Raw genomic sequence first — 27,221 nt, 5'->3', positions numbered from 1 at the left:
ATCAAAGGCAAATGGAACCTGCAGGAGTAAATTAACCAAATACATACAAGAGCAGCTTTGAGTTTAAAGCTCCCCCGTTTAAACCTTAACTTATGAAAACCTCATCACACACACACACAGAGTTAGATCTTTATTTTAGGCAAAAAATGAACTTGGCAGAACAGTTTCACACATCTTTACATAAAAAGAAGGCACACCTGCACATTTTCCTGCCTACAAACTTGTCTTATGAGTGCCTTGAGACCCAGAGTGACCAGCTGGCTGGGACACTCAGCAGCACTTGGTGCTCACAGTGACAGTGCAGCTGGCACAGCAGCCCAGCCCAGCAGCACTGCTGCTGCTGGCTGCCCACTGCAGGCCTGCCTGAGCTCCTCAAGGGTTCCTCTCATCTAAAGCAACACACACACCACTAGGAGGTTTCTTATTAAGATTTTAATGAAAACAGAGGACCAGCTGTACAGACTCAGTCCAGAAACCAATGCTCAAACAACAACCTTCATCCTGGGGCTCATACAAAACTGGCAGATTCAGCTCCCCATTTTCTTAACCTCCCACCCTCCCATTCCAGGGCACAGGAGCGTGGCGAAAACTGAATGGAAAGTGTTCACAGATTGTTTTCATGTTACTTGAAATCTTGTTTAAGTATTTATTTCGTTTCTTACATAAAGGATAACTCAAGAATTACAATAAAAACGTGACAAAATATGGACTGAGTCTTTTGAATTCACAGTAATGTACTTCCTTATAAAACTTTCCTTTGCAGGGCTGAAACAAAGAACAGGTAAAATTCTTCAGTGCCCCAGCTACTTTGGCACCTTGTGTGTCATTCACAGGGAAAAAAAAATTAAAGCACTTAAACAGAATCAAGTCTCCTAAATAAAACAGAATGACTTTGAAAATTTTCACAAGTGACACATTAGCCTAAGAGCAGCATGATTCCCTTCAGCAAATTGAATTAGTCCTGGTGCAGAGCAATCCAAAATTACATAGCAAGTCTGTGTCAAGATAATGCACTAATCCAATACTATCCTTACAAATCCATACAAATCAGAAATTATAACAGTAATGATAAAAATTTAAAAACCTCCAAACACCAAAACCTAACATCCCAAACTTAGATCAGCATATATTTATAATAAGTACTGATAACTAGCAATTGTTGAAGATTCACAGCTATGGGAGTAAAATACATTCCAGCATAAAAATCCTGCTCTGGAGAGGATTATTCTGCATATGTTATTTGTGCTTTTAACTCATGGGCAAGGTAAGTGGTCAGCACTCCTAATACCTTTTCTGTGAGAGCAGAATTTGACATTACAAGAGCAATCAGCTGAGCAGCATCAGTCCAGTCTAAGTTCTTGACAACAGCCATGGCTTCGGCACAGAGCTTCTGCTTCTCAGCAGCAGGCAATTCCATTAAAACCTGAGGGACTGACTTGAACTGTCCAGAAGTCATCCATCCAAGCAATCCACCCAGTGCTCCTCCTAGGAAACAGAATGAATCATCAGTCTTTAGCAGTTAATGTGAAAGCCTGCAATTCCATCCTCAGCCTTCACCGACAATGCTCTCACCACGATTAGAAATCAAGATAAAGTTATCTGTGTCTGCTATAACCAGGTTTATACACAGTTTTCAAAGCATCAAAAAGGATTTTAAAAGCTCTTTACATCCACAGCAACCATAAAGAAACCCTTTATACAATCAACACTAGTATAAGTGTTAGAAACTTGTAAGTGAAAGAAACTTATAATTGTTAGAAACAAGCTTAGAAACCAGAACCAAGGCACTCCCTGGGACACTCTCCTGGGGTAAGCTCTAGTGCACAATAAAACCCTGCCCAAGGAAAACACCAGAGCAACAACTCCTCAGCAGTGTCAGAGTCTCTTACCAGATACTCCCAGAGTGGTCAGAGCTTTCTGGGTCTTTAAGAGTCACACACTGCAGTGTCCCACACACCTGAAACCCACCCCTGCAAGGTGCTCAGAGACCAGGCCCACCAGACACATCCAGCCTTTCATCTACCGTGTGGACAAGACATGCTGGGGTAAGTGGAAGGTCCCAGGCTATCAGGATAACTGCAGAGGGATGGATGATGCCTGTGGCTGCTGAGAAAGCAGCCCAGCAGCCCTGCAGGGCTCCCCTCCTGCAGCATTGTGAGTGCAGCACAGCAATCCACAGGGCAGCACTGCCCAAAGCACACACAGCCTGGGATGGATAGACAGATGGAATGAAGGCAGGAAGGACAGAGACAGGGAGAGAGAGAACCCTCCCAATGGAGAGGTGGCAGAACTGACCCTGCCACCAAAACTGCCATCACCAGAGACTGCTCCTAAAAAGTCATCTGTGCACTCACAGGGATGCAGCTTTTCATTAGACAAAAGCTCTGAATTTGCAGCTTTTACTCAGTTAGCAATTTCTCCCATAATAGCACAGAAATACTTGAAAGCCTCCGATGGCTGAATTCATCTTCAAAGGAGTTTTATGGGAACATCAATAACTGATTTAGGGGCACTTAATGCAAAAGCCACTAGGACATTGATGCCTAAGGTTTAACCACCCTCTTGTTCCTAAGAGAAGCCCACTCACCCACAGCAATTCCAGGAGGGCCTCCCAGCATGCCCCCCACAAAGGCAGATGCCCCAGTGAGCATGGCTCCCCGGCCAGAGTTGGCCACTGCAGCTTTCATGCCCTTCACCGTGGCAACGTGGCTGAGCAGCGCCATCACATCATCGACGCGCAGCGGCATCCCGGCGTCCCCAAACCCTGCAAGAGACGTTGGTGTTACCTGCTGGTCACTGCAGCTGAGACTAAACCTGGCTGCTAGATGAACTTGGAGGAAGATAAGCCCCTAGGTCAAAGACAAACACAGGAAATACTAATTGCTTTCTCTATTGATTCTCAGAAAAGCAACCCGTGCAGCACGTGCTGAAGGTTACCGAAAATGCAACAAGATCTCATGTTCGACCAGAAAAAAAATGGGTTTATAAGAAATTGAGAGATTCTCCAGAATCAAATTCTTCAGTACATTGCTGCTGGCCTGAGCAATTCCCATGTGTGTTCAGCATCACACACAGCTCTGGGAAAAGACAAAGCTTCACTCTACCACAACTAGCAGATTATAATTGACTCATCTGTCAGGTATCTTCTCATTGTCCTAATTTTTCCCACAAATCCATCATTTACTTTCACATATCAGTTCTTCTCCCTGTTTGGTTACATGTTTAAACACTTGCATGCTGATTTCTGAAGGCAGGAGACTGTCTGTAGCAACCAAGAAGTGCCTGAGAAGTGGTGGAGGACAGACCTGGTGCTGGGACATGAAGTGCTCAGCTGCTCTGGAGCCAGGCCAGCAGAAAGGCAGAGCTGGATGGAGAAGGCAGTCAGGACTCAGAGCACAGATGCCAGCAGAGTCTCACAAAGGAGCAGGCAGAGACACAGGGCCCCAGCTTGTGAAATGCTGTCCCATGTCCTCAGCAAGGGACAGAGACCTGTCCCTGAGAACAAGCACTCTGAGACCAGAACTTCTCCCCCTCAGTCACTCCCTGCTGCTGCTCACTACAGAAATCCTTCCCACTCTGCACACCAGCTGAGGAAAGGGCTTCCAGGAATAATTAAAAGTAAACAAAAATGCATCCTGTGGGATTAAAAATAAAATCATATCTACACAAGTTACAGATTTCTCCTTGTACATGTAATGTCAGCACTACAGAACAGATGAACATTTGGGTTTTTTTCAGAAACTAGAAGACTTCTTATCCCAGTGTGTGTGCAATACTTTCTCAGCCCAGGCCAACCTGTTTCAGAGTCTTCCCTGAACACATCTCCTCAGTGCAAAGTCAATGTACAGTGGTATCATATTATTTTTCATATTAAAAAACAGCTGCTGCAACAGAGAAAGCTTTCTTCTGCACTAAAATGGCTGAGTGCAAATCATCCATGGCACTGCAGGATCCAGGCACTGCTGACCCTGAAGAAAGGTCTGGCTTTTGGGAAGGGACCACATGTGCTCCATAGCTGCAAAGAGGCACAGCAGGAAATTCATCAAACACTTGAATTCTCTCACTGCTTCATTCAACTTTGTGCCAGCCTCAAGGAAACATCCAAGTTCATCATTTCACCACTGCTGCTTTTGGGTTCTTGGCAGGCTGCTGACCCAGCAGTGGCTCAGAGTGGCAGAGTGTGCTGGGCAGTGACAGCAGAGACACACACTCTGCCCCCAGAGTTACAGATTATCTCATTCCATAGGGCTCCAGCTCCAAGGAATGAACAAATGGCTGCTCTGTCTGTCCTAACAAAGTGGGCAAAATCCCCAAAATACACTACTGGAACAGCAGCCACTGCCAGGCCTGGAAATGATGGAAAATGAGACAATTAAATGTTTGTTTTCACCCTTCTAACCAAAGGTGAGCACCTTTCCACTCAGAGTGCCATTCACAGCAGCCCCCAGCAGGCTGAAGTGCTGCAGGATTCACTCCCTCCTCTCAGACACTGATTTGTGCTTGTGCTTCACCTCTGTGCCATGTCCCAGACTAACCCAAAGTGCTGAAAACAATTTGCATCTCCTCTCTGGGCTAAATTCAGTCCATGTCTCACACAAAGCCCTCCAGGATGAAGGCTCTGCAGCACAGCTGGGACAACACACCTTGGAGAGTTGAGAACCCAGGGCTCTCCCTGATGCTAAGAAAATCAGCTTTGCCCCCTCACACTGAGGGAGTGCTACAATTTCCTAAAGCAATCTGATTGTACCAGATGTGCAATGATGCTTTGTGAGCAGACATGCCCACAGCTGAAGCACCAGGTTCCATCAGGGTTGAAGCTGCTGCCCAAAGTCACTGCACTGCCATCCCCACAGGGCAACACTGCAAGGTGTCCCCACAGTGACATGGCAAAGGTGACCAGCTACCCTTCATTTCTCTGGATAAATAAAACACTCCTTAATAACTATCTTAAAGAGCAGTTGATCTAAAGTTAAAAAATAGCCAGGCCATAAGGCAAGTGGTCATCACACTGCTGCCTATGGTCTATGAATTTGTGGCAAGGCAAATTTGGAACTCATCCATCACCCTCAATTATAAAGTGGAAACTTACTGGCACTCCAGAAACTGAAAGTAGGTTTCCCATACTAAATTACTGATCATTTCAGTCCCATCACAACTCTCCAACAGGCAATTTTCCCTCACAAAATTAACATTTATTTGGGCTTTTTTGGCTTGACTGAACAAGGTCCTTGGCATAGCAGAGTGGGTCCTGCTTAATTCTGGATGTGAGCATCACGCTCAAAACTCTCAATGACTTCACAAGGACAACTCATTTTCTCCAAAATCTTACAAGTATTTCTATGATCCCTTGTCATATTCACTATAACTTAAGTCCTGCAGAGAACACTAGTGAACACAGTACCTGAGGTACAGCACATAAAAGGACTTTTCTTTTAACTGTACATACAGAGCACTAGTGGGAGGCACTGAAACATAATCCATGTCCTAACATGTAAAGTAATCCCAGATTCCTACATTTGGCACACAGAATTTTGAATACAGAATTTTGAATTATTTGAAAAAATTCAATTAAGAATCAAGATGATCAATCAGGCAATTTTCAGTGAGCAGGTATTTATTCCACCACACACCCCAGGCCATTAAAGGGTATTTTGACAATACACTAACAAGTTGCATCACAGAGGCACCACAAAAGTGTTTAACCTGCTATTAGGACAAGCAGGCCCTACCAAAAACCAATTTCAATAACTGTCAGCAGCTAGCCAGCTCGTTTAGGAAATCAAACAAAAGGCTTACAAAGCTCTGCAGCTACAAACCTCTAACACCTCACACAGTGGTGACATCTGTGAGAAGCCACCCGCAAGAATGTGCAGCACAAAGTTGCATCTTGCAAAGTTACTGATCAGAATCTCAACCAAGCAGGAGAGGGAGATAGGCATGCTGCAGAATGCCACTGGTGCCACAAAGGAGCAAGGATCCTACCCCAGAACAGCACAGAAGGAGCTGTACACTTTGTGTGTTAGAGGTACAATCACATGATAGCCAAAAACATTGACAAACTCTGGTGGTGTAACTGAGAAGTAACCTAATGTGCAATTTGTTTCTAGCAACTAATTGTTCCCTACTGAATTCACCCTGACATCAGGAAACACCAGGATTGTAAACCACCGGCTTTGGTCTAATGAAGGGATAGAAATGTCAACATCCACAAAGCTGTGTGCAGCTTTCAGAGGTGCTGAGTCCCCACAGCTCCTACTGACATCATGTGGTACTGAGAATCTTCAGCACCTCAAGAAAAAACAAACCAGAGAGTTCCAGAACATGAAATTGCTGACAAACCAAGCTCTGTTGTGCAATGGTTTTGTTCTACTGCAGCTTGATGGCTGCTCTCCTTGTGTCTTTGTGGTTTCCTCAAACACTCATCCCCAGTTTTAGATTCTGTACTTCACTTGATGCTCCCTTGCTCACTCAGGAGAACCAAGTGAGTAATACTCCTGCTCTCCCTGTCCAAAGAGATCATGTTACAACATCTCAACTTGAATCATCCCCAACTCACTGAAAGTGCTAATACAAAGAATTGAAGAGGGTTCCCAGTGAACTCAGTGGTGTGAACCCCATTTCAGCTGCTCCCAGGCTAACATTCCCATCTCATCAGCCGACTTCCCCCTTCACCAAATGATGACTTCAGACAAGCAGAAGCCCTTCTGTCCCTGCACTCATTATCCCACTGAGAGAAAAATGAGCCTCTTCCCAAATGCCCACAGAGCAGACATTCCCAGCAGCACCCAGCCTGCCCCACCAGGGAGCTGTGCTCACTGCTCCTTGCAGCTTCTCATGGAGGGAGCTGAGGGAACATCTCAGCCACGTGCACGTACACAGCACAAAATCCCACCCACACAGCACATCCCAAACCACTGGGAAGATCCAGAGATGAGTGCTCTTACCTGTGCCTGTCCGCATCATGGTGGGCACCAGATGGTGATGGACAAGAATGTGAGGGGACAATTCCTTCTGTCTCAACTGTACAGCAACAGCTCTCTATGAACTGCAACCTTTCATAAGATATATGAGAACAGCACTGGAGAAAATCAAACCACAAGGTACTCAGACACTGAGACAGACTAAATAACACAACTTCACAAACAACAGGGTGCAGGAACATCACCTGATTGACTGAACAGGCCAGAAGTCCATCAATAATTTCAATAAGAGCTGGTGGACAGACAGGGACTCAAGGCACTGAGTCCATCTGCCAAGGAGGACAATCTCATCACTGTTCCACACACATCCTGTGAGCACGAGCAGCACCTGGCTGCTAAACCATCACTTTCTGAAAATCCTGCCTTTACAGCCTGGTCTAGCACTTGGAATCTGCAAAGCAGGTGGCCTGTCTGATAGAAGTCATGACTGACTGTCATGAGCAGCCAGTAAATATACCCATTTTGAACCTGCTCTGCATTTACAATTTTCATTTATTTTGCTAAGAACGGGTTTACTCCTGCTTGGTGGCATAACAGTTAAAATATGCTTACTGCCATTCTCACCTCAGCACTTGGTGCTCTTCTTTCCCAACCACAAGGATTCACTATATCTACAAATATTTACTGTAATAGTATGTTACTGACTATATATTTACTCAGATTTCTTTTAGTTTCAATTATATGAGGAGATGGTAAGAAACTCTTGTATTTGCTAGACAACCTGAATTCAACTGAAATGCACAAAAGAGCATTTTAATATATTTTTGTAAGAACTGAGGCCTTAAGAACATTGCTTTCCTCCTGTGTATTTATCAAAGCATGTAATATAATCAAAGCACTTAATAGGTTTATTTAACACAAGAGGTAACAAATTCACTCATTAGATGAGCAAACTACTTGTAGGGACCTAGAAGCTGATTTTACAAGGTTCTTAGATGCCTAAAAATGCAGCTAAGTATTCAGTGGGAATGATCTCATTCCACTGAGATAAAAGGAAATTTGGCACCTAACCTGTCTAGGCACTTAGAATACCCAGCTTATCTAGTCTGCTGAATTACAAAGCCTCTGTGAAAGAATGGCCATAACTCCTTCTGACCTTGAATTTTTGTAGACCTCATTCATTGCCCTTCTAATTAATAAACTAAGAGCTATTCTTTCCCCACATTTCCTAGCCAGTTTCTCCATTTTGAAGGCTGTACTCAAAAAAGTTACAGGTTGCTTTCATCAGCCAGCTGATACTGAAGCCAATAATGTGACTTTCAGTTAAGAAAGAGGAAAGAGCTGACACTCAGAAACACAAATAACAGAGCTGTTACACCATAGAGGTACTTAGCACAGCACACAGCAGTGGTATCTTTAAAATCTGAATAAAGCCTGAAAATTAAAGATGTTTTCCCTGACTCACTGCAAAAACATAGAACTTCATCTCATTAAAATTAATCAACATGTTCTGAATGCTTTAAAATTTATTAAAAATGTTATGACTCAAATAGGCTGAGCATAAAATGTAATTATAAATCCTTTGAAATAGCCGAAATTTAATTACACTACAGCTATTTCTTTATTTATTTCCCTGTCAGTTTCAGGTTTACTGTGGCTGAAGCATTGCTCCAGCCGCAATGTGACTTGGAGAAACGAGGAATGACACGCTCATTCAAAACCCACCTAGACGCGTTCCTGTGTCACCTGCTCGGGGCGGCCCTGCTTGGGCTGGCTGATCTCAGAGCTCCCTTCCCACCACAACGACTCGGGGATTCTGTGCAGCGCAAGGGGACTTCAGTGGGGCCTGAAGGTCTTTGGGGGCATTAGCGCCGCACCGAACCATGGCCCCGGGTCCAGGTCCAGCTCCGGGCCCGGCCGCAGGCGCTGGGGCGGCTCCCCCGGCGTTCCCTCCCCGGGCAGCGCGGCCCCGGCGGCCGCACCCGCGAACCCCGCGGGCCGATGGCGCTGCCCGGGGCACGGGGCCCGCACGGACAGAGCCAGCGCCGCGCTCCGCCACGCCACGCCACTCCTTGCTTGCTTGCTTGCTTCCTTCCCTCCCGCCTCCCCTCTCTCCCCCGCCTACCTGCGCCGGCAGCGCCCGGCTCTCCGCCGGCCGGCCAGGAAATAGCGGTGGCGCCGGAGGAGGGGCCCCGCGGAGCGCCCGGCCCGGCCCACCCTCAGCGCTGCGGGCCGCGGAGCCCCCGCTCTGCCCTCAGCTCTGCCGCCCGCGGAGCCCCGTGCCCGGCACGGCCCACCCTCAGCTCTGCCGCCCGCGGAGCGCCCGGCCTGGCCCTGCCCTGCCCTGAGCTCTGCCGGCCGCGGAACGCCGGATCCGGCCCGGCCCTGCCCTCAGCTCTGCCGGCCGCGGAACGCCGGATCCGGCTCGGCCCTGCCCTCAGCTCTGCCGGCCGCGGAGCGCTGGATCCGGCCCGGCCCTGCCCTGCCCTCAGCTCTGCCGGCCGCGGAACGCCCGGCCTGGGCAGCAGCTCCCGCGCTCTCCGCCGCGGCCTCGGGCCCTCCCCGCCTGCTCCGCCGCCTCCGCCCGCCCCGGGCTGGGAGCGCGGCCTGGCCGGCACGGGCTGTGTGCGGGCACCACTCGCCGTGCCGGGCCCGGAGCAGGCCGCAGGGCGGTCAGAGCGATGGAGCGCCCGCCTGCGAGGGAAGGCTGGGAGAGCTGGGGTTGTTCAGCCTGGGGAAGAGGAGCTTTGGGGTGACCGCACTGCGGCCTTCCAGGGCCTCCAGGGAACTTGGAGGAAAGATACGGCAAGGCTGTTCAGTAGAGCATGTAGTGACAGGACAAGCGGGAGTGGATTCACACTGATGGAGAGTAGGTTTAGATTAGAGATTAGTGCCAGGAAATTAATTCATGGTGCCAAAGGCTTATGTCCAAAAAGGAGACAGAAGAGTAAGTAAAGCTCTGTAGCTTTATTTGAATAAAGGGAGAGGCCATGGAGCATTTTCCATGGGGTCTCTCAAATTGCTAGAGGATGCAGCCTTCTTTTTATCCTGATTTCTCAGCCCCATTTCCTCCTCTCTGTCCCCACTGGCTGAAGTACTTGAGAGGTACAGACTTCCCAAATCACCTAACACAGAGCCTCTTCTAGTGTGTATCCTGCTCTTTCTCTGTAAGTCCCAGAATTTAGCATGGTCTTGGGTGAGCAGCAGTCTGTGTCAATTAGTGGAGTTCTGGAATTTTTGGTTCCCCTCATTGCTTCTTTCACGTATCAGTATCTGGCTTAATCTACCAGCAGGCCCACAGTTTGTTTGTAAAGACACCTCCCTCTCATTGCTTTCATTAGGAAAAATTCTTGGGTTGTGGTGAGGCATTGAAATAGGGAAGGACAGGCATTGTGGTTGCCCCATCCTGGAAGTGTCCAAGGCCAGCCTGGATGGGGTTGGAGCAGTCTGGGAGTGTGGAAGGTGTCCCTGCCCTGGCAGGGCGGTGGAACAAGATGTTCCAGATGTTCCTCAAGGTCTCCTTCTAAGCCAAACCATTCTATGATGCTATGATTGTACGAACATGCTTGTGGAACACAACAGTCCCATCTGAGCTGAGATAAAGGAGGAGGAAAGGGGCTGCCTGCCACAGAACTCTGCCCGGCCCTACTCTGAGAATTTAGTTTCAGAATGTTTTTGCATGCTTGTCATCCAGGTTTATCTCAGCCACCAGCTCAGTAAAATGCAGTGTGCCAGTCTGATAGAGCACCAGGAGCAATCAAACGAGCATGAAAACAGCTGTGTCACATAAGGCTCCTGAAATACCACACTGGCTCCTAATACCAGTACAGTCTTGGAAAAGTTACTGCTAAATGTTAAAAATGCTGCCATTTCCTCAAGAATGGTTTAATAACAGAGGTTTTTGGCTTTGTAAACTAAGCCTTCATTATGATTTCATTTCTGATTTAAGATAAACCATCTCCCCTCAGTTCCTTATTCAGAAATCAGCAGCATGAGAAAATGAAGGAGAAATATAACTCACAATTTTTGTCCCTTTCCTGCAGCTTCACTGGGGACTTCTTAACCTCCCCATGCTTTATATGATCACATAAAATAACTCTCTGTGTAACAACTCAAAATGTTACAGGTCTACTGATGCTCTTGATTTTTATGATTTGGACGTAAAACACAAATGTAATTCCTAAAATGAGCAAAGAACCTAAATGCCACGTACATTTTAAAAAGTTACACCCCAAATTCCAGCTGCAAGCAACTTTCCAAGGGGGAAAATTAAAAGCAATGAAGTCTGCCAACCCTCAAAGGAGGGAATTTTTATCACTATGCCAAACGGAATCATTACTTCACTACTCCAGTTAAAAATGCACACAGGTCATTAGGGCTACATCAGTGGGTATTTACTAGGTCTGGCTTTTAGTATGATGGAAATGACTAAAACCAAGATGTAAGATAACTATGTAGCTATGTAACTTTTAATGCTGTACATGCTGTTGTAATCGTACTACAGCCTTATGCAATCGCTGACTCATCTGCAGTCAGCAGGAATCTGGTTCTTTGAGGGAATCTGCTTATTTGAGGAAATCCGGTTCTTTACAGGAATCTGGTTAACCTTGGGGAAATGACTTCTTTTTACCATGGAAAATTACCTGTTTGCAGCCACTTACACTGGCAGACCGTGTGGTGCCAAGCAAGAAATTTGCTTGGATTTCTCCAATTTCTTTGCTGGATTTCTCCGAAACTGAAAGCTGCCAGCAAGTAGGACCCTGCACATCCTTAGAGCCCCAAACACCACATCTGTGCTGATACCCAGACCCTGAAGAAATGCCTTCTTTTTCCCATGAAAAATGGCCTCTGTTTGCAGCTACCTGCCCTGGTAGACAGTGGAGTGCCAGGCGAGAAATTTGCAAACCTTGCTGGAGTTCTCCAAAACTAAAGCTGCCAGCAACTGGGACCCTGCAATCTGAGAGAATTTGGTTATTTGAGGGAATCTGGTTAACGGGAATCTGGTTCTTCATGGGAATCTGGTTAACAGGAACCTTGTTCTTTATGGGAATCTGGTTACTGAGGGAATCTGGTTAACGGCAATCTGGTTACCAGGAATCTGGTTCTTTGAGGAAATCTGGTTAATGGGAATCTGGTTCTTTGAGGAAATCTGGTTAATGGGAATCTGGTTCTTTACAGGAATCTGGTTAACGGGAGTCTGGTTCTTGCATCCTCTGGGTTAAGGTACGATTGTGTCCGCCGTTCCCAGCCAGGATCCGATGGAGTCAGTCTCTTCCTCCCCTGGGTGAGCACTCACCGATGCCCGTGTGCCAGCCCAGCTCTCGCTCGGCGGGCTCGGGCTGGATCCCGCCGCTGGTTCGCGCTCTCCGTGCCCCGGTCCCGCTGCCCGGCGGCTCCATCTGGCGGCAGCCGCAGCTCGGCAGAGCCCGCAGCTCCTCTCACGGATCCGGGCAAGCCGCAGCTCTGCCCCTCGGGAAGGGCCTCCTGAGCACATGCAGGGACAGCTTTGCTCCGGGACAGACGTTCGTGTGCTTTTTAATTATAGGAGCTGTGGAGTGAGAGCAGCTCAAGGCAGTTCTGCTGCACATGCGATCCTGTCGATAATCTCACTGTATTCTCTATTTAGGAACTGGAACATCTCTCTTAGAAGGAAAGGCTGAGGGAATCGGGCCTGCTCAGTCTAGAGGAGTGACCTCATCCCTGTCAGTGTCCAAAGGGAGGTGTCAGAGCACGGACTATGCTCTCAGCAATGGAAAAAGAGAAACAGACAGGAACTGACCAGGAAGAACTTTCCTGTGCAGTGACCGAGCACTGAACAGGCTTGCCCACGGAGGGTGTGGGGTCTCCCTCACTGGGGACATTCCACAACAATCCTGGACCCAGCTCTGTGCCATGTGCTCTGGGATGGCCCTGCAGCAGGGAGGTGGGCCACTGTGTTCCCTTCCAACCTGACCCATTCTGTGATTCCCTATTCACTGCAGTGAACTGGGCTTTTAATAAATACTGGATGTCATTGCTCTTCCCCCATCCCTTTTATCAGCATTGATTCACTGTTTCATTTCCTGTATCAGGATGTTTTATATCTTTTCCCTCTTCAGGTTACTAGGATCTCCATGCTTTTAAAAATCAAGATAAAAGCCACCCTTTAACCCAAAAATCCTCCTTATGTGTCAGAAGCAGCCATCAGAAATCAACCACAGCAGTGGTGCACTGGCATTCTGGTTTGAAGAGCCTCTTGGCAGATTTCTGTCAAGGGCTTCCCTAACATGCAGCAGAACCCAAAATGACTGCAAGCCCTTTTCATTGTGTCCTCAGCCTCGTGTTTGCACAGCTTTTGACATACTAAGAGATGGGCCAAGGGGCACCACGAATGGTTTCAGCTGCAGAGAGGCTGTTGCTACCAAAACAATGATTCATTCTGGCTTGCACCCTGTCCTTTAGTCCATCTTGGGAAAATGCTCATAGGAAGCAGGCTCAGTCTGGAGAAGCTGTCCAGAGACACCTGACCCAATTATCTGAAACACCTATTACCTTCACAGGAAACCCTGACATATTCTTTTCCAAAGATGAGAATCATGTTGCACAGAAAAAAGGTTGTTTCTCTACATTTATTTCCATGCTAGAGAATCCCAGAGAAAACATAAGGATTAGGCAACTGTACATGACAGAATTAGTTTCATCATTTCATCTAGTTGCACTTTTTTTTTCCCTTAAAGTCTTGAAATATTTATCATCACAATGGCAGGACAAAGAACCATTCCAAACTTGAGGCATGCATGAAGTAATAGTGATCTGTTTGTCTAAGTTTGCAAAGCACCTAAAAATACTCTCAAGGTTTTCCTTTAGTGTCAATGCATTGCTTGGATATGGGTGAGGATGGTTTAATTTAATGTTAGATCAAAGCAAAGAGAAAAGAGGAAAAAGGAAGAAATGTCATGTGTTCTTCAGAACATGTGGTGGGAGTGGGCCACAGAGAAGAAAGGGGACGGAGGACGTAACAAAGCAAGTTTCTAATCACACCCCAGTTTGGGAGGGTATGAGATCCCTGTTGTTTCCCCCAAAGGCTGGAAAACTCTGTGCTGCAGTGATGAAAAGCTGCTTTGCTTATCCTTGCCTCTGATGTCTCGAGCTCCAGAGAGCTTCCATCTCTCCCTAGGTACTGCAATACCCTGGTATGTGTGCTCTTACAGGGTCACAGCAATCACAGCAGCTGTTCTGGAAGAGTCTGCCACTTCTGCTTCATATTACAGCAAACATTGGAACCTTCTTTTCTTGACAACACAACAGTTTTATAACTTCTGAGCTCCTCATATTATACTCAGGATTGCCAGGAGAACGGTGAGCCTTCACAGGATCAAACAAGGCAAAACCATCAAAAAACAAAATTAATGTGGAAGTAATGCTACAGCATTTAAATCCTTAAACAGAGCTACTTACTAAGGGAAATTTGCAACTGCAGAATGGCTTTTTAAAAGGAATGAGAAAAGGCAACATTTCTAAAAGCAGAAACATAACTCCAGTTGTCACCTATTAACAGTCTTTACCCCTGAGCTGGAAGGTGTAAATAATACAGCAGAAATGACCAAATCACTGCAGGAGGGCACAATAGCAGGTTACTGAGATCCACTACCAGCAAAGCATATGCTTGATGGCAAATCTTTTCCCCATTTCCTACACTAGATATTCATTGGGGTCTGACTTCTAATTGAATGCAAATAAAAAATAACAGGTTTTTGCATATGAAGTGAAGCTATAGAACATCTGCCTCTTCACAGCCTTTCAATGTACCTTATGTGATATTAAGCAAAGAAGAGGTTTGCCTCATCAGCTTGTAAGAAATGGTGAATTTGAAGAACAGTGTGACAGAAGTAAATCATTCCACTGCTGCTGTAAAAGGTGTCTCTTTGATCTCCCTATGTACTCCTAGGTGATAAAATGCCAAGTTGGGCAAAATCAGTTTCAATGCCAAAAAGATGGACTACTGGTGCAGAAGGTCACAAAACACTATTAATTGCCTTATATCATCTCAGTCTTGAAAGATGATCCAAAAATATAGGCTGGTGCTTCAGAACAGAGCACACATTGCTAGCTAGCATTACCCAAGCAAGTTGTTAAAGGCACTTTAGGCTCTTACCTGCAAATGGAATAACCTGTCTCCTGCTCTTTTAGCCTCTTTTACAGTAGTCATTTATGCTGGTTTTTACTTCCTCAGCAACCTAATTCACTAATTGTGTTTACTGGCATAGTCATTTTGTGACCTTTTCAGAAAAAAGCTACAGCAATCTGAATGTAAAAGTCAGTGTCCTGAAATTAGCTTATATGTTTGTAGGTTATAGCATGGACGAACACTGATGTGGAAATAAAAAGCTGGTTAAAAAATAGCAACACAAAATACCAGAGGAGAGCTACAAAGATTCCCAGAGAGGAGCTAAAAAAAATCCCCATCTCCTACAGCCACTCTTTTGCTGTAGGAGTGTCTAAAACAGTGCACCTGAGGTTTTGTCAAAACTCTAATTAAAGGACATACATAAAGTAGACAAACATCAAAATCACATCTAAAATGCCTATTGTACATTCAGTTAAGGAACAAAACACTTGAGTATCAAGGATGGATGACATTTGCAGGTGTCTGGAATAACATCAGCAATACATTTCCATGCTTGGTACTATTCAGTGGGGTGAGATGTGCACTGGTGCTTCTGGAGCCTGAGAACAGTAATGAGTGTATTTCTGGCCCCCAACACACATTACTTTGAACATATGGTGTAAGCCCAAAAAAGCTGATTTCAGTCCCAGCAGAGCCAAGAGTCCTTGGCTGACTTCACTTCCAACCTTACACCCATTCCAGAGGTGTTGAATGAGAGCCCCAGTTTTCCAAAGAAACACAGAATCATGCTCCAGCATTCCTGGGTTTGAGTTCTGATAATGTGGCAGGCAGGAGGGGAAGCTGCAGGGGCTGAGCAGTAGAGTGAAAGAGGCCAGCTTGTACAGAATACATTACCTGGTTTTCTTTTATCATGGTAAGTTGGAGGCAAAAAGAAGAAAATGTGAATTTGAATTACTCTTTACAATGATGGACCAGATTTGAAGCTTCCAGAAGTCACTGCAAATGCTCAAATATAAAATGGGATTTTCAGACTCACAGTTTAGCAGATTTCAGTGCTGTCTCCTGGGTCATCCCTGAGTGTCACATGCAAGCACAAAGGTGTCACCCTTTGGGATCCCATAATGCCTGTGTGGCTGCAGCAGGGTTCTCTGAAGAACTGATCTAAATGAAGAGTAAGGCATTGTTTATATAACATTTATATTGCCCTCTAACATGAGCTAGCCTTTGGAAACAAAATTAACTGGAAACTTTGCAAATTACAAAGGGACCTTTTGCTGGCTTTCTGCAGCCCTAATCTTGGGAGCCACTGCTTTAAAAATGTCACAAATGACTGTGTCAGGAGTAAAATTATGTGCATGCAAAACCAGTAAAGGGCATAATTTGTAAAGAACAACTAATGCTGAATGGCTTTATGGACAACAGTGTGCGCATACACAGTCAGGAGAGGCAAGCACCACTGGAGGAGAGGGCACTGCCCAGGCTAGAAAGGGAAAGAACTGGGCAGCTCTTTCTCTACAATAAGTTCCAGGGAATTCTTTATTCTTTCCTAAGCAGACAAGCATTAAGTTCTCAAAGTCTGTTGGAAAGACTCTCAGCAGGATGTGCCAATTCAGTCAATATCATGAAAGAATAAAAGGCCAAGACTTTGCTGTAGTTAGAATAAACAACTGTCCTAAATTTCTGACAAACAGGAGCAGGGTCTCTTTGCTAGTATTTGAGATGTGTATAAAGTGTTGGTAGGGTACACATCCACAGTCAGCATCATTGCTCTTTTTCTTTCAGCTGATACTCCCATCATGCCTCAGAGGTGACAAAAGGAAATACTGAGTCCAAACCTGAGAACAGGGTCTCATGAAAACAAGAAATTATGCAATCTACTGAAGAGATTTTCTTCAGAGAGATCACAGGTCTCATGCTTTAGTCATGGCCTGTTCCTTTGCCAGCAGGTTCACTGCAAGCTAAAGGATTTCTTTCACGTAAGCTGCTCCCGACGACTACAGAAACCTCCAGGATTACAGTGCACAAACAATGGGAGAAAAGCTGCTTCAAATAATACACCCAGACAATGGAGCTGCCATTATGGTAGCAATGCAAAATATAGACAGGGATTTAAATGAAACTGGTGCTATCTGTATACTTTGAAGGGCTCACGTGTGCCAAATTTGGCAGCATGAGTGTTCCTACTGCTTGTTGCTCCACCCCTTGAACAATGAGGCTAAACCCCATATGTGCAGGAGTTGGTAGAGCACAAGCAGTTTTGCTAATCATGCTGCATGCAAAAGCAAAAAGACAAAGGAAACTAGTAATGCTTAGACTAGCATTGGGGAAATAATTAAGCATGAATGAAATATTGTATGTGGATTTGAAATGAATGTTCTCGGAAACAATTGTGCTGTTTCAGTTGTGCTGCTTTCCCCCCTAAGTTTCACAAAGTAATTTGCATGTCATTTAAATAAATACCATAAATTATTGCAAACTTTTTGTTTTTATTTACATAAAACAAAATACTAATTTCCATTATTGTTTGGATTACCTGACAAGAGTGAAATGCAGAGGTCTGAGAAGAAACCTTTCTCTCCCTAAAGTATTACAGATTTCTCATGCATGAGAGAACCAGAAAGCAGGACCCCATATTCAGCTTTGCCTGACGTAGACAAGGAATGCTCTGTACATGAAACAGAGATATGGGATCAGATCTTCCAAGCTGCAGCTCATACTGCTTTCACTTTCTTTCAGTGTCATCCACACATCAGCTATTTGATTTCACTTCTGATAAATATCTGCCTTCCTTTTGGACTACTTAATTACACTTCTTTGTCAGATTCCTTCTCAAAACCTGCTTTCTCTTCTCACCCCATCGTGGGGTACAGTAGCCAATTCAGAACCCTTGACAGTCTCTGTGTTTAGACAAATCAGAAGAAAATAAATGACTGAAATATAGAAATCCAGGAAAAACCGAGTGGACAATAACCTAAAAAGTTAGAAAGGTGCACACAGCTCTGCAGGATCATACGGAGCCTGATGGCCACTCAAAACTCAATACAGGTACCACCACCTGAAAAACCAAATGACCTAACATCCTGCAAAAGGAGGAATTTAATACACAGCACAATTTTTAATGTTCTGGCTACAAGAGTAAATGATCATCATGCTTCTGACCTATGAAATCTGCCTGCAGGTTTCCTCCACAATGCTTTTATTTATATCTAGTTGCTCTCTCCAGTCTAAATGGGAAGCCAAGAGATATTCCTCACTCTTCTCACATGACCTTGGGCTGCTTTTCCCCATGTTGTTAAACATGTCAAACATTACAGATTGCAAGCCAGATGAACTCATTATACAGATGTTCTTTTCACAGAGGACTAGCCTGTAGTCTCAGTTTCTAAGGCTGTTTTTTTGCTTTATAAAACCACTTCCTATTTTGGATACAAAGGCATTTAGGTATTTACTTTCCTGCACATTGCTTACTGGAGCCATAGGATGTGCTTCACCACAAAGGAAATAAAATTGACTGGGTGTAACTTCATGATTTCCAGATATCACTAGGGTGTGCTGTAGATCATGAAATTTCAGTAAAGCACCATTAGCAGGGAAAAAATCTAGCTGCTATAATAAATATTTTAAATTAATTACAAACACAAAAGCAGCTCTCCACTGACTTGAATTCCTCTTAAAACAACATACACACTCAATAGAGGTAATGTAACATCTAAACAATTTAAAACATTTTTGTACACAGGCTTGGTCAGCACTCTAGCACAAAACTAGAGTCAGGCAGATAATCTGCACCTAAACTGCATATAAGTAACTAAAATTCAAGCATGCAGTCTGGTGGCAATTGAAAAAATGAGACTGGAACCAATATCCATAACAAACCAGGTAACAAGCAATAACACTGTGGAAAATTTTCTCTGAAAAGAAAGAAAAAAAGAGTCTATATAAGTCACCAAAACCCACAAAGGTAGTGCAGAGTGAGTTATTTATACAAATTAATATATAAAAAATTTACAGTTACTTATACTAAATAATTATTAACATAGTTATTTATAGAAATTAATTAATATAAACAATGGTGCTGAGATTTCCAGTGAGGGTAACAGTAGGACTGAACCAAATTCATCATAGGAGACTGCACCTCTTGGGTGTCAGCTCTTAGTAACAGAGGAGGAGGCTGCAGCTTTGGGAGGAAGGAAAGCATCAGCTCCCAGCTCTGGGCTTCCAGCCCCTGCAGAATCTGGGCACCCTGGTTACAAACACACCCAGCAGCTGCTCAGCACCTGGGACAAAGCACCTTCCTATTCTTGCACCTTGAGCCCAGGAGAGAAACCCTGGCCCCCCATCCTTCAGCTCCCAGTGCAGGCATGGAGGGGTGGTGGGATCATGACCCAGCACAATGAGGAGGCTGAATTAGAAGAGCTTTTAAGCACAGCTAACTCTAAGCATGTATCTACACCAAAACCCACAGGTTCAAATGCAAATTTAAGAAGAAGCACCTATTAAAACAGTAACAAAAACTTAACTGGTTTATTGCTGAGACCTCAACTGTCAAGACATATCCAGAATGCCATAGTCAGTGGTAACAGCAAACACAATTATCAAGGGATGCTCCCAAGCTCCATGAACTAAGCTTGGTAGTCTTGCACCATGAACCACATATTCATTATTATAACAAATTGTATTGCTATTTGTAGCATCTAGGGAACCCCAATCAGGGCTCTATTGTGTGACAGACTGTACAAGCACAGAAAAATAGGATGGCTTTTATAATGAGTACATCACAAGCCCCTCTGCCATAATTAACATTGATTAGCATCGATGCAAACAGCATGGGAAGACAAAGATTGAGCCAGTTTGGAGGCTGAGGTACTCTCTCACCCTTTAAGGTGGCTCCTTTGGTTCCCAACTGCAGAACAGAGGGGAGGCTGTTTCAGTGGGGAAGGCTGCAGTGCCCAGCACTCCCAGGAGCACATTCTAGGACATGGGATATAAAGAGGCATCTTTGTCACTTACTAATCCACTTTCTATCACAGGCAAAACCCCATGGCAGCACCACCACCAACTCTGAGAAAAAAGGAGGGCTGGCAACATCTGATCTATTCCATGTACTAGTAAAGACCCCAAAAAGCCAAGTTCACTTGAAATCTCAAAAGAGTGACCCTTAATGGACATGGGATGTATAGCTGCATGTGATAAACTTCCTGCAAAAACCAGCCCTTGCTAGATGTGTAACTATCATATGCTTTTCCTCATCCCAGGTCCAAGGCATTTTCCCACACCTGCCTTGGATACTAATGCAGTTTTTCTTTTTTATCTGTAGGAAAGAGTTGACAATTCTGTAATGCCAGCAAAAATGGATAGTGTGAAATCATAGGGTTGAATATGCTGATTGTGTTAATGAAATTATCTTCACTAACCAAACAAGATTCCAGATGCAGAACCTTCCTATGAACTCTCCTCTCTACCAAAATGTTTCTACACTTCTTTTACTGCATAACCTAACAAAATCCAGACACCTGGAATTACAATCCCACATTCAGCACCAAGGAAAATATATCTACAGAAATATATTCCCACTAGAAATTTGTTCATTTCCCCATGTGATAACCTAACCTGCAGTCTGCTGTCTCTTCAGACTTACTGCTTGCTTCAAGAATTCTCATATGCATTAAACTGAACATGTGTGTAAATATTTGCAGGACTAAACTGTAGCCACAATTTCAAATGCAATCAGGATATGTTGTGCTCAACTGTAGTTAGGGTCCAGTGTTTTGCTATTTTTTGCTGTTCTGGTGCAGTTTCTTAATTTGTTTTTCTTCTAAGCTACTTCCTACAATTTCACTCACAGGGAAATGAAACATAATTCTATAAAGCCTAAAAATAAACTCAGATCTGCTAAAAAATTCATCATTTCACTCCCAGGCTTCCACCAGCTGGGCTTGTCTGCTTTAGGTTTGACACCCCTGAGAGCTACAAGCATGACTTACAAAGATGAGCAAGTTTACATGGGAACAATGAAAAGATCAATTTTTTAATCTTTGCTTTGCCAAAATACCATCCGGAGCATTTATTACCTGAAGACTTTTATTTTTGGCAATTTCTCACTCCCCTTTTAATACTGTACTTACATTACTTACAAATTTGGGGAGGTAATACCCAAATCCATATTCTGCTTTACATGTACTTCTTCCAGGCTTGCTCATTACATTCATTAAACTATTTAATTCTCAAGGAGCTACTAGAGATACACTGAAGACCCCCTGAACAGCAGTTAAGAATAAACCTGTAATGAGAATAAATTACACATGCATATCAATTGCTGCAAGTCCTGTAAGGACTGAGACCTTTCTACATAAACATCTGCTGCAAAATTAAATCTGATACATTAATAAAAGCCCTCCCCACCCAACCCAAACAATGGATGTGTAACAGTTACTCCATCAGTTAAAAGAACAAACCTTTTAAATAAATAAATTTGTGCTTCACCAATTTATGTCACTGTGGTACTTAAGGCAAAACCTTTTAAAGGAATAGATTTACTGTGCACACAGATCTCCACTGGGTATGTGTAATTATGCTAAGGAAAGGCATTACTTTTAAAGTGGATGAATGGCTGATACTTTTTGATTTACTGCTAGAAACAGAAAAATGGTAATGGCATGAAATAAGCATTTGCAAAACCGTTTTGGCAGACGGAAAATGTTTGATTTACCTAGGGCATCTATCAGGTTCTATATTTTAGATCAAAGTAGATAAATGGAAAGGCAAATGGATATTTGGAAAAAAAAATCTACTGCTTTTCTGTCAGCCTTGCAAGTAAGTTAAATGTTTGAATGAGGAAAAAGCCCAAGGCTCTTTGGATGGAAGAAAACCATGATTCATCACTGCTCTGGCAACTACAGCTTTCTGTATTTACCTGAAAAGGTGACATGGAAGTCATTGTCACTTTCTCATTCTAGGCTTCATTCTGAGAGGTGATTTTAGAGGCAGCTGGCAGAACTCAGCATTTCCACCTGACACTTGAAGTAGACAATGCATACCCTGGGTCATATTTTCATCTCAACTCCACATTTTTTGTTTTCCTTGCTGGTTTGAATTCCCATTGGTGAAGAAATTGTGTTCTAGTTAAGACACACAGATGCAAAATCAAAAGTTACTACTTTTCAGATCTTTCTGAAATCTGTGCCATAGGAAAGCACCCTGAAGGCAGGGTAAGGCTGACTATACAATTACCTGTAACAAGTCCTAAAAAATCAGCTTCTTCCTATGGCAGAATTCTTCTGAGGGGTTTCCAGTAAAAAGCACGATTGGTGACTGTGCTATGATCCTGTTCTGAACCTTCTTACACTGAAATGCACCCCCAGGAGCTGTGTGGTAGAAGCACTGTGTCCAACCCTCAGAGCACCACCAGCCCAGTGGTACATGTGCTGCACAGATGGTCTGAACACTCAGAGTTAATCCAAAATGTCTGGGTCACATCCAATTTGCTGTGCTTGTGGAAATCCACAGGAGGGCACAGGCACAGGACCCCCAGCCACATCAGATGCAGTGGCAGTGTGCACACCACGTGCAGGGCACTCCCAGGGAGTGTCAGGTTTGCTCTACAAGCATGGGAGGATTTGCTCCTGTGCTGGGATTACTTGACATCTAGAAATCCTGACAAACACATAATCCTGGCACATAACCTCTTGACAAAATGTCTGGAGAAATTCAGCATGTGTCCCTCTGCCTGCCCTGTCAGGAAATGATGGAGAGTGGGGTATAGCCTCTCCAGCTCTCTCCACAGCATTATGAACATGAGCAGCAAATCCATCAGCTACTTCTGCATGCATTTATTCTGTGAAAGGGCTGACCAGCTCTTGAAAGGCCAAAGAGCAATCAAAACTCATATCTTTTGCCTAGACAGGTAAAAAGTCAGCAGAGCTTATAATTACACAGGGAGCTGGCTGCTCTCTAGGATGCAAAATAAACAGATATCTGGTCCTGCTGACTCACATGGCCTGTACTTTTAACTCAGTACCTTATCCTTGACCACTGAAATACTGAATTACCCAAAGAGGTTGTGGAAACACCATCCTTGCATTCAAAACTTGACAAGATCCTGAGCAACCTGTTCAGTGGAGCAAACACTCAGTGGATGTGCTTTGAGCTGGTGGGTCAGACTAGGTGCTCTTTCCAATGGACACTGTTCTGGAATTCTGTGGAGAAGAACTCTCTTTTCAGTTTTGTAGATGCACTTCCCTTCTAAAAAGCAGCTGATTGATCCTACCTCTGCTTTAAGCCATGGCTATCACTGTGGACAGAGCTCAAAGATGCTGTATTTGTGGAGCAAGCCAAATCCTCTGTAGTGATCAACCAAAAATGACCACAAAATATGAAGTTTTACCAACAGGAGACCAAGATGCATGATGCTGGCCCTCGGCTTCATTCTAATACTGCTAAACAGCCCCTGTACAAAGGGTTTTACATGCACAGCTCCACAGATGAGCAGAAAGCCAACACCAGGCTCAGCAAGCAGCACCCAGACCTTTTGTGCCCTTCAACCTCCCCTCCTCTCTCCCCAAGGTCATCTTTAGTGATGTCTCTCTGAAGTAACAATCCCCCTGTACAGACTTTCACATACATAAACCTCTAAAATCAAGACTCATGACTGTAAGGCCACCAAAGGCAGGATGCTTGTACACCTATAAGTCAATGTACCTCTGTGAGCTGAAGATTTGTGCACACCCAGGGCTAGCTGGAAATTTTACACTTTGTCTGTAGAAAAAGCTTCCATGTAAGGAATAAAATAAGTCTTAAAATACTGAGCCAGAAGTAAGGCCAGACCATATTTCTCCTCGGTAATAAATCAGCACTATATGTATATATTAAATCCAATCCCTTGATGTGTCCAGTTTCAGTAATAAAAACTTAGTGAGCAGGGCAAAAGTTATTGGGTAGAGATCAATATTCTTGCTTGTTGTCCTTGATTGGCAATAATGTGATGCTTTCTCCTTGACTGTAAGAGGTGCTTTTGTGATTTGGGAGCATAAAGAAATTCTGTACTTGACAGATTTATGCAGTAGGAATACGCTAATGTCCTTTGACCCGCTTAAGAATAAATATGACCTACCAAATTGTCATTTTTATGGGTATTTACAACTGAGGCACTTTGTAAACCTTAGAACTAATATTTCCCAAAGGAAATCTGTGCTCTCGAATCTTGATAAATTATTGAAAAATACAAGCCACTACCAGCCCTACAAATTTTCTCTTCTCTTTCTCCTATATTCGGTTACATAGGAGTTGTCAAAGCAGGCTGGACCACTGATCTATTTCACCAGGTGTGCTGCTGCAGCCATGGTTAGTGATTCAGAGGAATTCTATAGAACTTTTGGCTATTTGATAAAGGTAGTGCAAAAAAAAAATTCCTAAAACTTGAAGGTTTTCAGTGCATGACTGAAATATTAGTTATAGAATCCTTTAAACTCTCAAATTACTGTTAGAAGAATATTACAAACTATAATTTCCACAGCCCAAATGCCACCAGCTGCATTTGCTCTCATAAATGCTTCAGCTGATAAACAAATAACACAAGGAGTAGAAGAAACCAGCCCAATTCACCCAGATGCCAGTGCTCACAGCCTTGTGGGTGTAGTGCAGATATTCCTTAAATTCAATAATTGTTGCTAACCAGCATCCCCAGCTCCTTAACTCTGCAGGCCAAGTGACCAGAAGCCTTCACTTAATTGCTGTATCTCAGCTCCACTTCAACTCACCTCCCCACCCCACTTGCCACACAACTTTTTTCACCACATTTATACTGTCCTTGCCCTTAAAGGTTTCAGAAAAGACAAACTAATTTCCCACAGAGATGGGAAGTAGTGAGCTGAGGACCTCTGCCTTTCACAACCCTCCTCTGAAGAGAATGACAGCACATAACTCTCTCAATAGCTTGGTCTTAAGGAAAGAGAAGTTTTTGACACAAAACTGAATAGTAACAGTGTCACCCATACCAGAGTTATGAAAGCTATTTCCTTTTATCCTTATTTGCCATCTGAAATCTGGCAGAGAGTCAGCCCTGCTCAGGACAGTATCTAAGACACGAGACTTACAAAAGCTTTGTGTTCCACCTCTTGGTTCCATCCCTGCACAACAGCACAGAAGCTCTCAAAGACTCTGAACACACCAGATTTTGAGTACAGCACCATGACGTGGCACTCAGCTCTACTTTTACTCCATTTCTAAGGGCAGCTGCTTTTCTCTTTTTCTTTGCGCATCTGTGGACAACAAAATCTTTTCTCTCTCACAAGAATGTCTTCATTAAGTCAGTTTCTGCCTTCAGCTTATTCTTGTGCATACTATAATCTGTGTATATGCACAAGAAAGGCTTGAGAAGCAGACTGAGAAAAACAGGAAGCTGGAATAAACAATGAAGCAGGAACTGTGGGAAACTTAAGCATCTTTTCTTGCCCTTATTGTGCTGCCTTCCTTTTCATTTTTGTTAACTGCTGAATTTAGGATTCCTCCTACATTTGTATGAAACATGATTTTAATGATCCGTTTTGTGGCCTCTTTCTGAAGCAATGTGACATGGCACATCTAACACAGTGACCAGGCACAAAGTCAAACAATTCTGAGTTCAACTACTATCCTGAACACTTGATTTCATATCAGATTTGCCAAATTTAGACATATATTTTTTTTTTTACAATTAATGTTGTTCACTGAGTAATAAAAAGGTCCTAAATACCCATCAATTCAGCAGCTCCTACTCTCTACACTGAATATTCCACCTCCCTTTGCACAGGTGGTAGGACAGAGGGAGAAATTGCATTTTAATATACAAAACATCCAGTAATCCATGCATCAAAGAGCATCTCTGTCTCATTCATGAATGTCCCTCATTCATTCATCACTCATTTTTAAAGGAGTGTTATCCTTTTAAAAAAGAAGTTATAAAATACTAACATTTACTGGCTGACACTGAATTTACTTCATGAAACAACAAAAATTTGAGTGACAGGAAAAAGAGGAGTTAAACATAGAGAGTAGCAGTTTCAGCCCAAATCAGCAAAATCCCTTTTTAGCACCTTGAAAAATACCTATTTAAGATGATCAATTTTTTTAATCAAGATAATTACCCTCACACATCTTTTCCTATCCTTAAGTGTTTAACAAGAAACATCTTAGGCTCTCCTTAGCTCCACTACTTCTAAAGCTTCCAACTGTAAGCAAAGAACCAGATTATGTTGTGAATTGCAACCCTTTCACCTCATGTGAAAGCTTTCCTGATGGCATTGCAGAAAGACTTTTTTTCCACCTTTAATTTTCTGTGTTTTTAAAGAATAGGGTGTAAAGGCATCTACTACTCTCAAGATTTCATTGGAGACCACCTGGCCTTTTAGTTTGGCTGCACCAGGGGAGGTTTAGGTTGGATATTAGGAAAAACATCTTCAGTGCAGGGGTGGTCAGTTCTACTACACACACCATGGCATTTCAGCCCACAGAAACAGTATTTCAGCCCTGTTCTCCACCCTTTCTGAAAAATACATCCTTCAGGTCACAGAGATAAGCACTGTAAATGCACAAGAAAAAAGCCACAGTCAGTTCTATTCCTAAACTCAACTTCCTCAGCACAGCAAACACTGCCTGGATGTCAGGGCACAGTGAAGGTTTAATTCAAGTAATCTTTAAAGGTTTTTTTTTTGAAGATACATGAATCTAAATCTGCTCTTGAACCAAAGGGGTATGAATTCCAAGCCTGGGTTTCTCTATAGGTAGCACGTCCCATATTGCCATAATTACTTTGCAAATCCAGCTTTCACTTAGGAAAAAAAGTCACCCTACGCACCAACACAGCAAAGAGAATCTTGGAAACACAGCCTAGGTGCAAATCCAGAGTCTTAACTGAAGAGGCTGCAAACAGCCTGAAAGTAGAGCAAACAACCCCACTCACTTCTCCCAGGAGAGCCATGCAATGGAGCAACTTTCCCAGGACTTCAAGGTTCTGCTCAAGCCAAATATTTTGGTTTCTTTTGCCCTTCCTGCTGTGCCAGGGCCTGCCTGTGAGTTCTCACATTCCTCAGTCTCCCCCTAGTGAGGAGTGTGCTGGGATAGGTGTGAGAAACAAGAACTGGACTCCAACTTGTTATCAGGGAGTCTGTGGAATCAAAATAATGGATCAAGGAACAGCCCAGCAGCTGGATCTGCTGCTA

The 27,221-nt window shown here is 43.9% G+C and overlaps 1 protein-coding gene across 3 annotated transcripts; it reads right to left on the bottom strand.

Moving 5' to 3' along the window:
* Positions 1-417: 417 nt before the first annotated feature.
* C14H19orf12 (chromosome 14 C19orf12 homolog) lies at positions 418-9,155 on the bottom strand. 3 transcript variants are annotated; one of them, XM_058034393.1, is made up of 4 exons: positions 9,046-9,155; positions 6,945-7,052; positions 2,588-2,764; positions 418-1,485 (listed from the first exon to the last, which is right to left on the bottom strand). In XM_058034393.1, exons 2-4 carry the CDS (start codon positions 6,961-6,963, stop codon positions 1,223-1,225), a joined length of 459 nt encoding a protein of 152 aa, XP_057890376.1. In that variant the 5' UTR covers positions 6,964-7,052; positions 9,046-9,155; the 3' UTR covers positions 418-1,222. The 3 variants fall into 3 exon arrangements, with proteins under 3 accessions (XP_057890376.1, XP_057890377.1, XP_057890375.1); XM_058034394.1 differs by lacking the exon at positions 9,046-9,155 and adding an exon at positions 8,646-8,875 and having other exon boundaries at positions 6,945-7,078; XM_058034392.1 differs by lacking the exon at positions 9,046-9,155 and adding an exon at positions 8,646-8,875.
* Positions 9,156-27,221: the final 18,066 nt, after the last annotated feature.

Source organism: Melospiza georgiana, chromosome 14 (assembly GCF_028018845.1).
Source record: "Melospiza georgiana isolate bMelGeo1 chromosome 14, bMelGeo1.pri, whole genome shotgun sequence".
Lineage (NCBI taxonomy): Eukaryota > Metazoa > Chordata > Aves > Passeriformes > Passerellidae > Melospiza > Melospiza georgiana.
The sequence above is the reverse complement of the archived record's forward strand: the minus strand, read 5'-3'. Positions and strand labels throughout refer to the sequence as shown.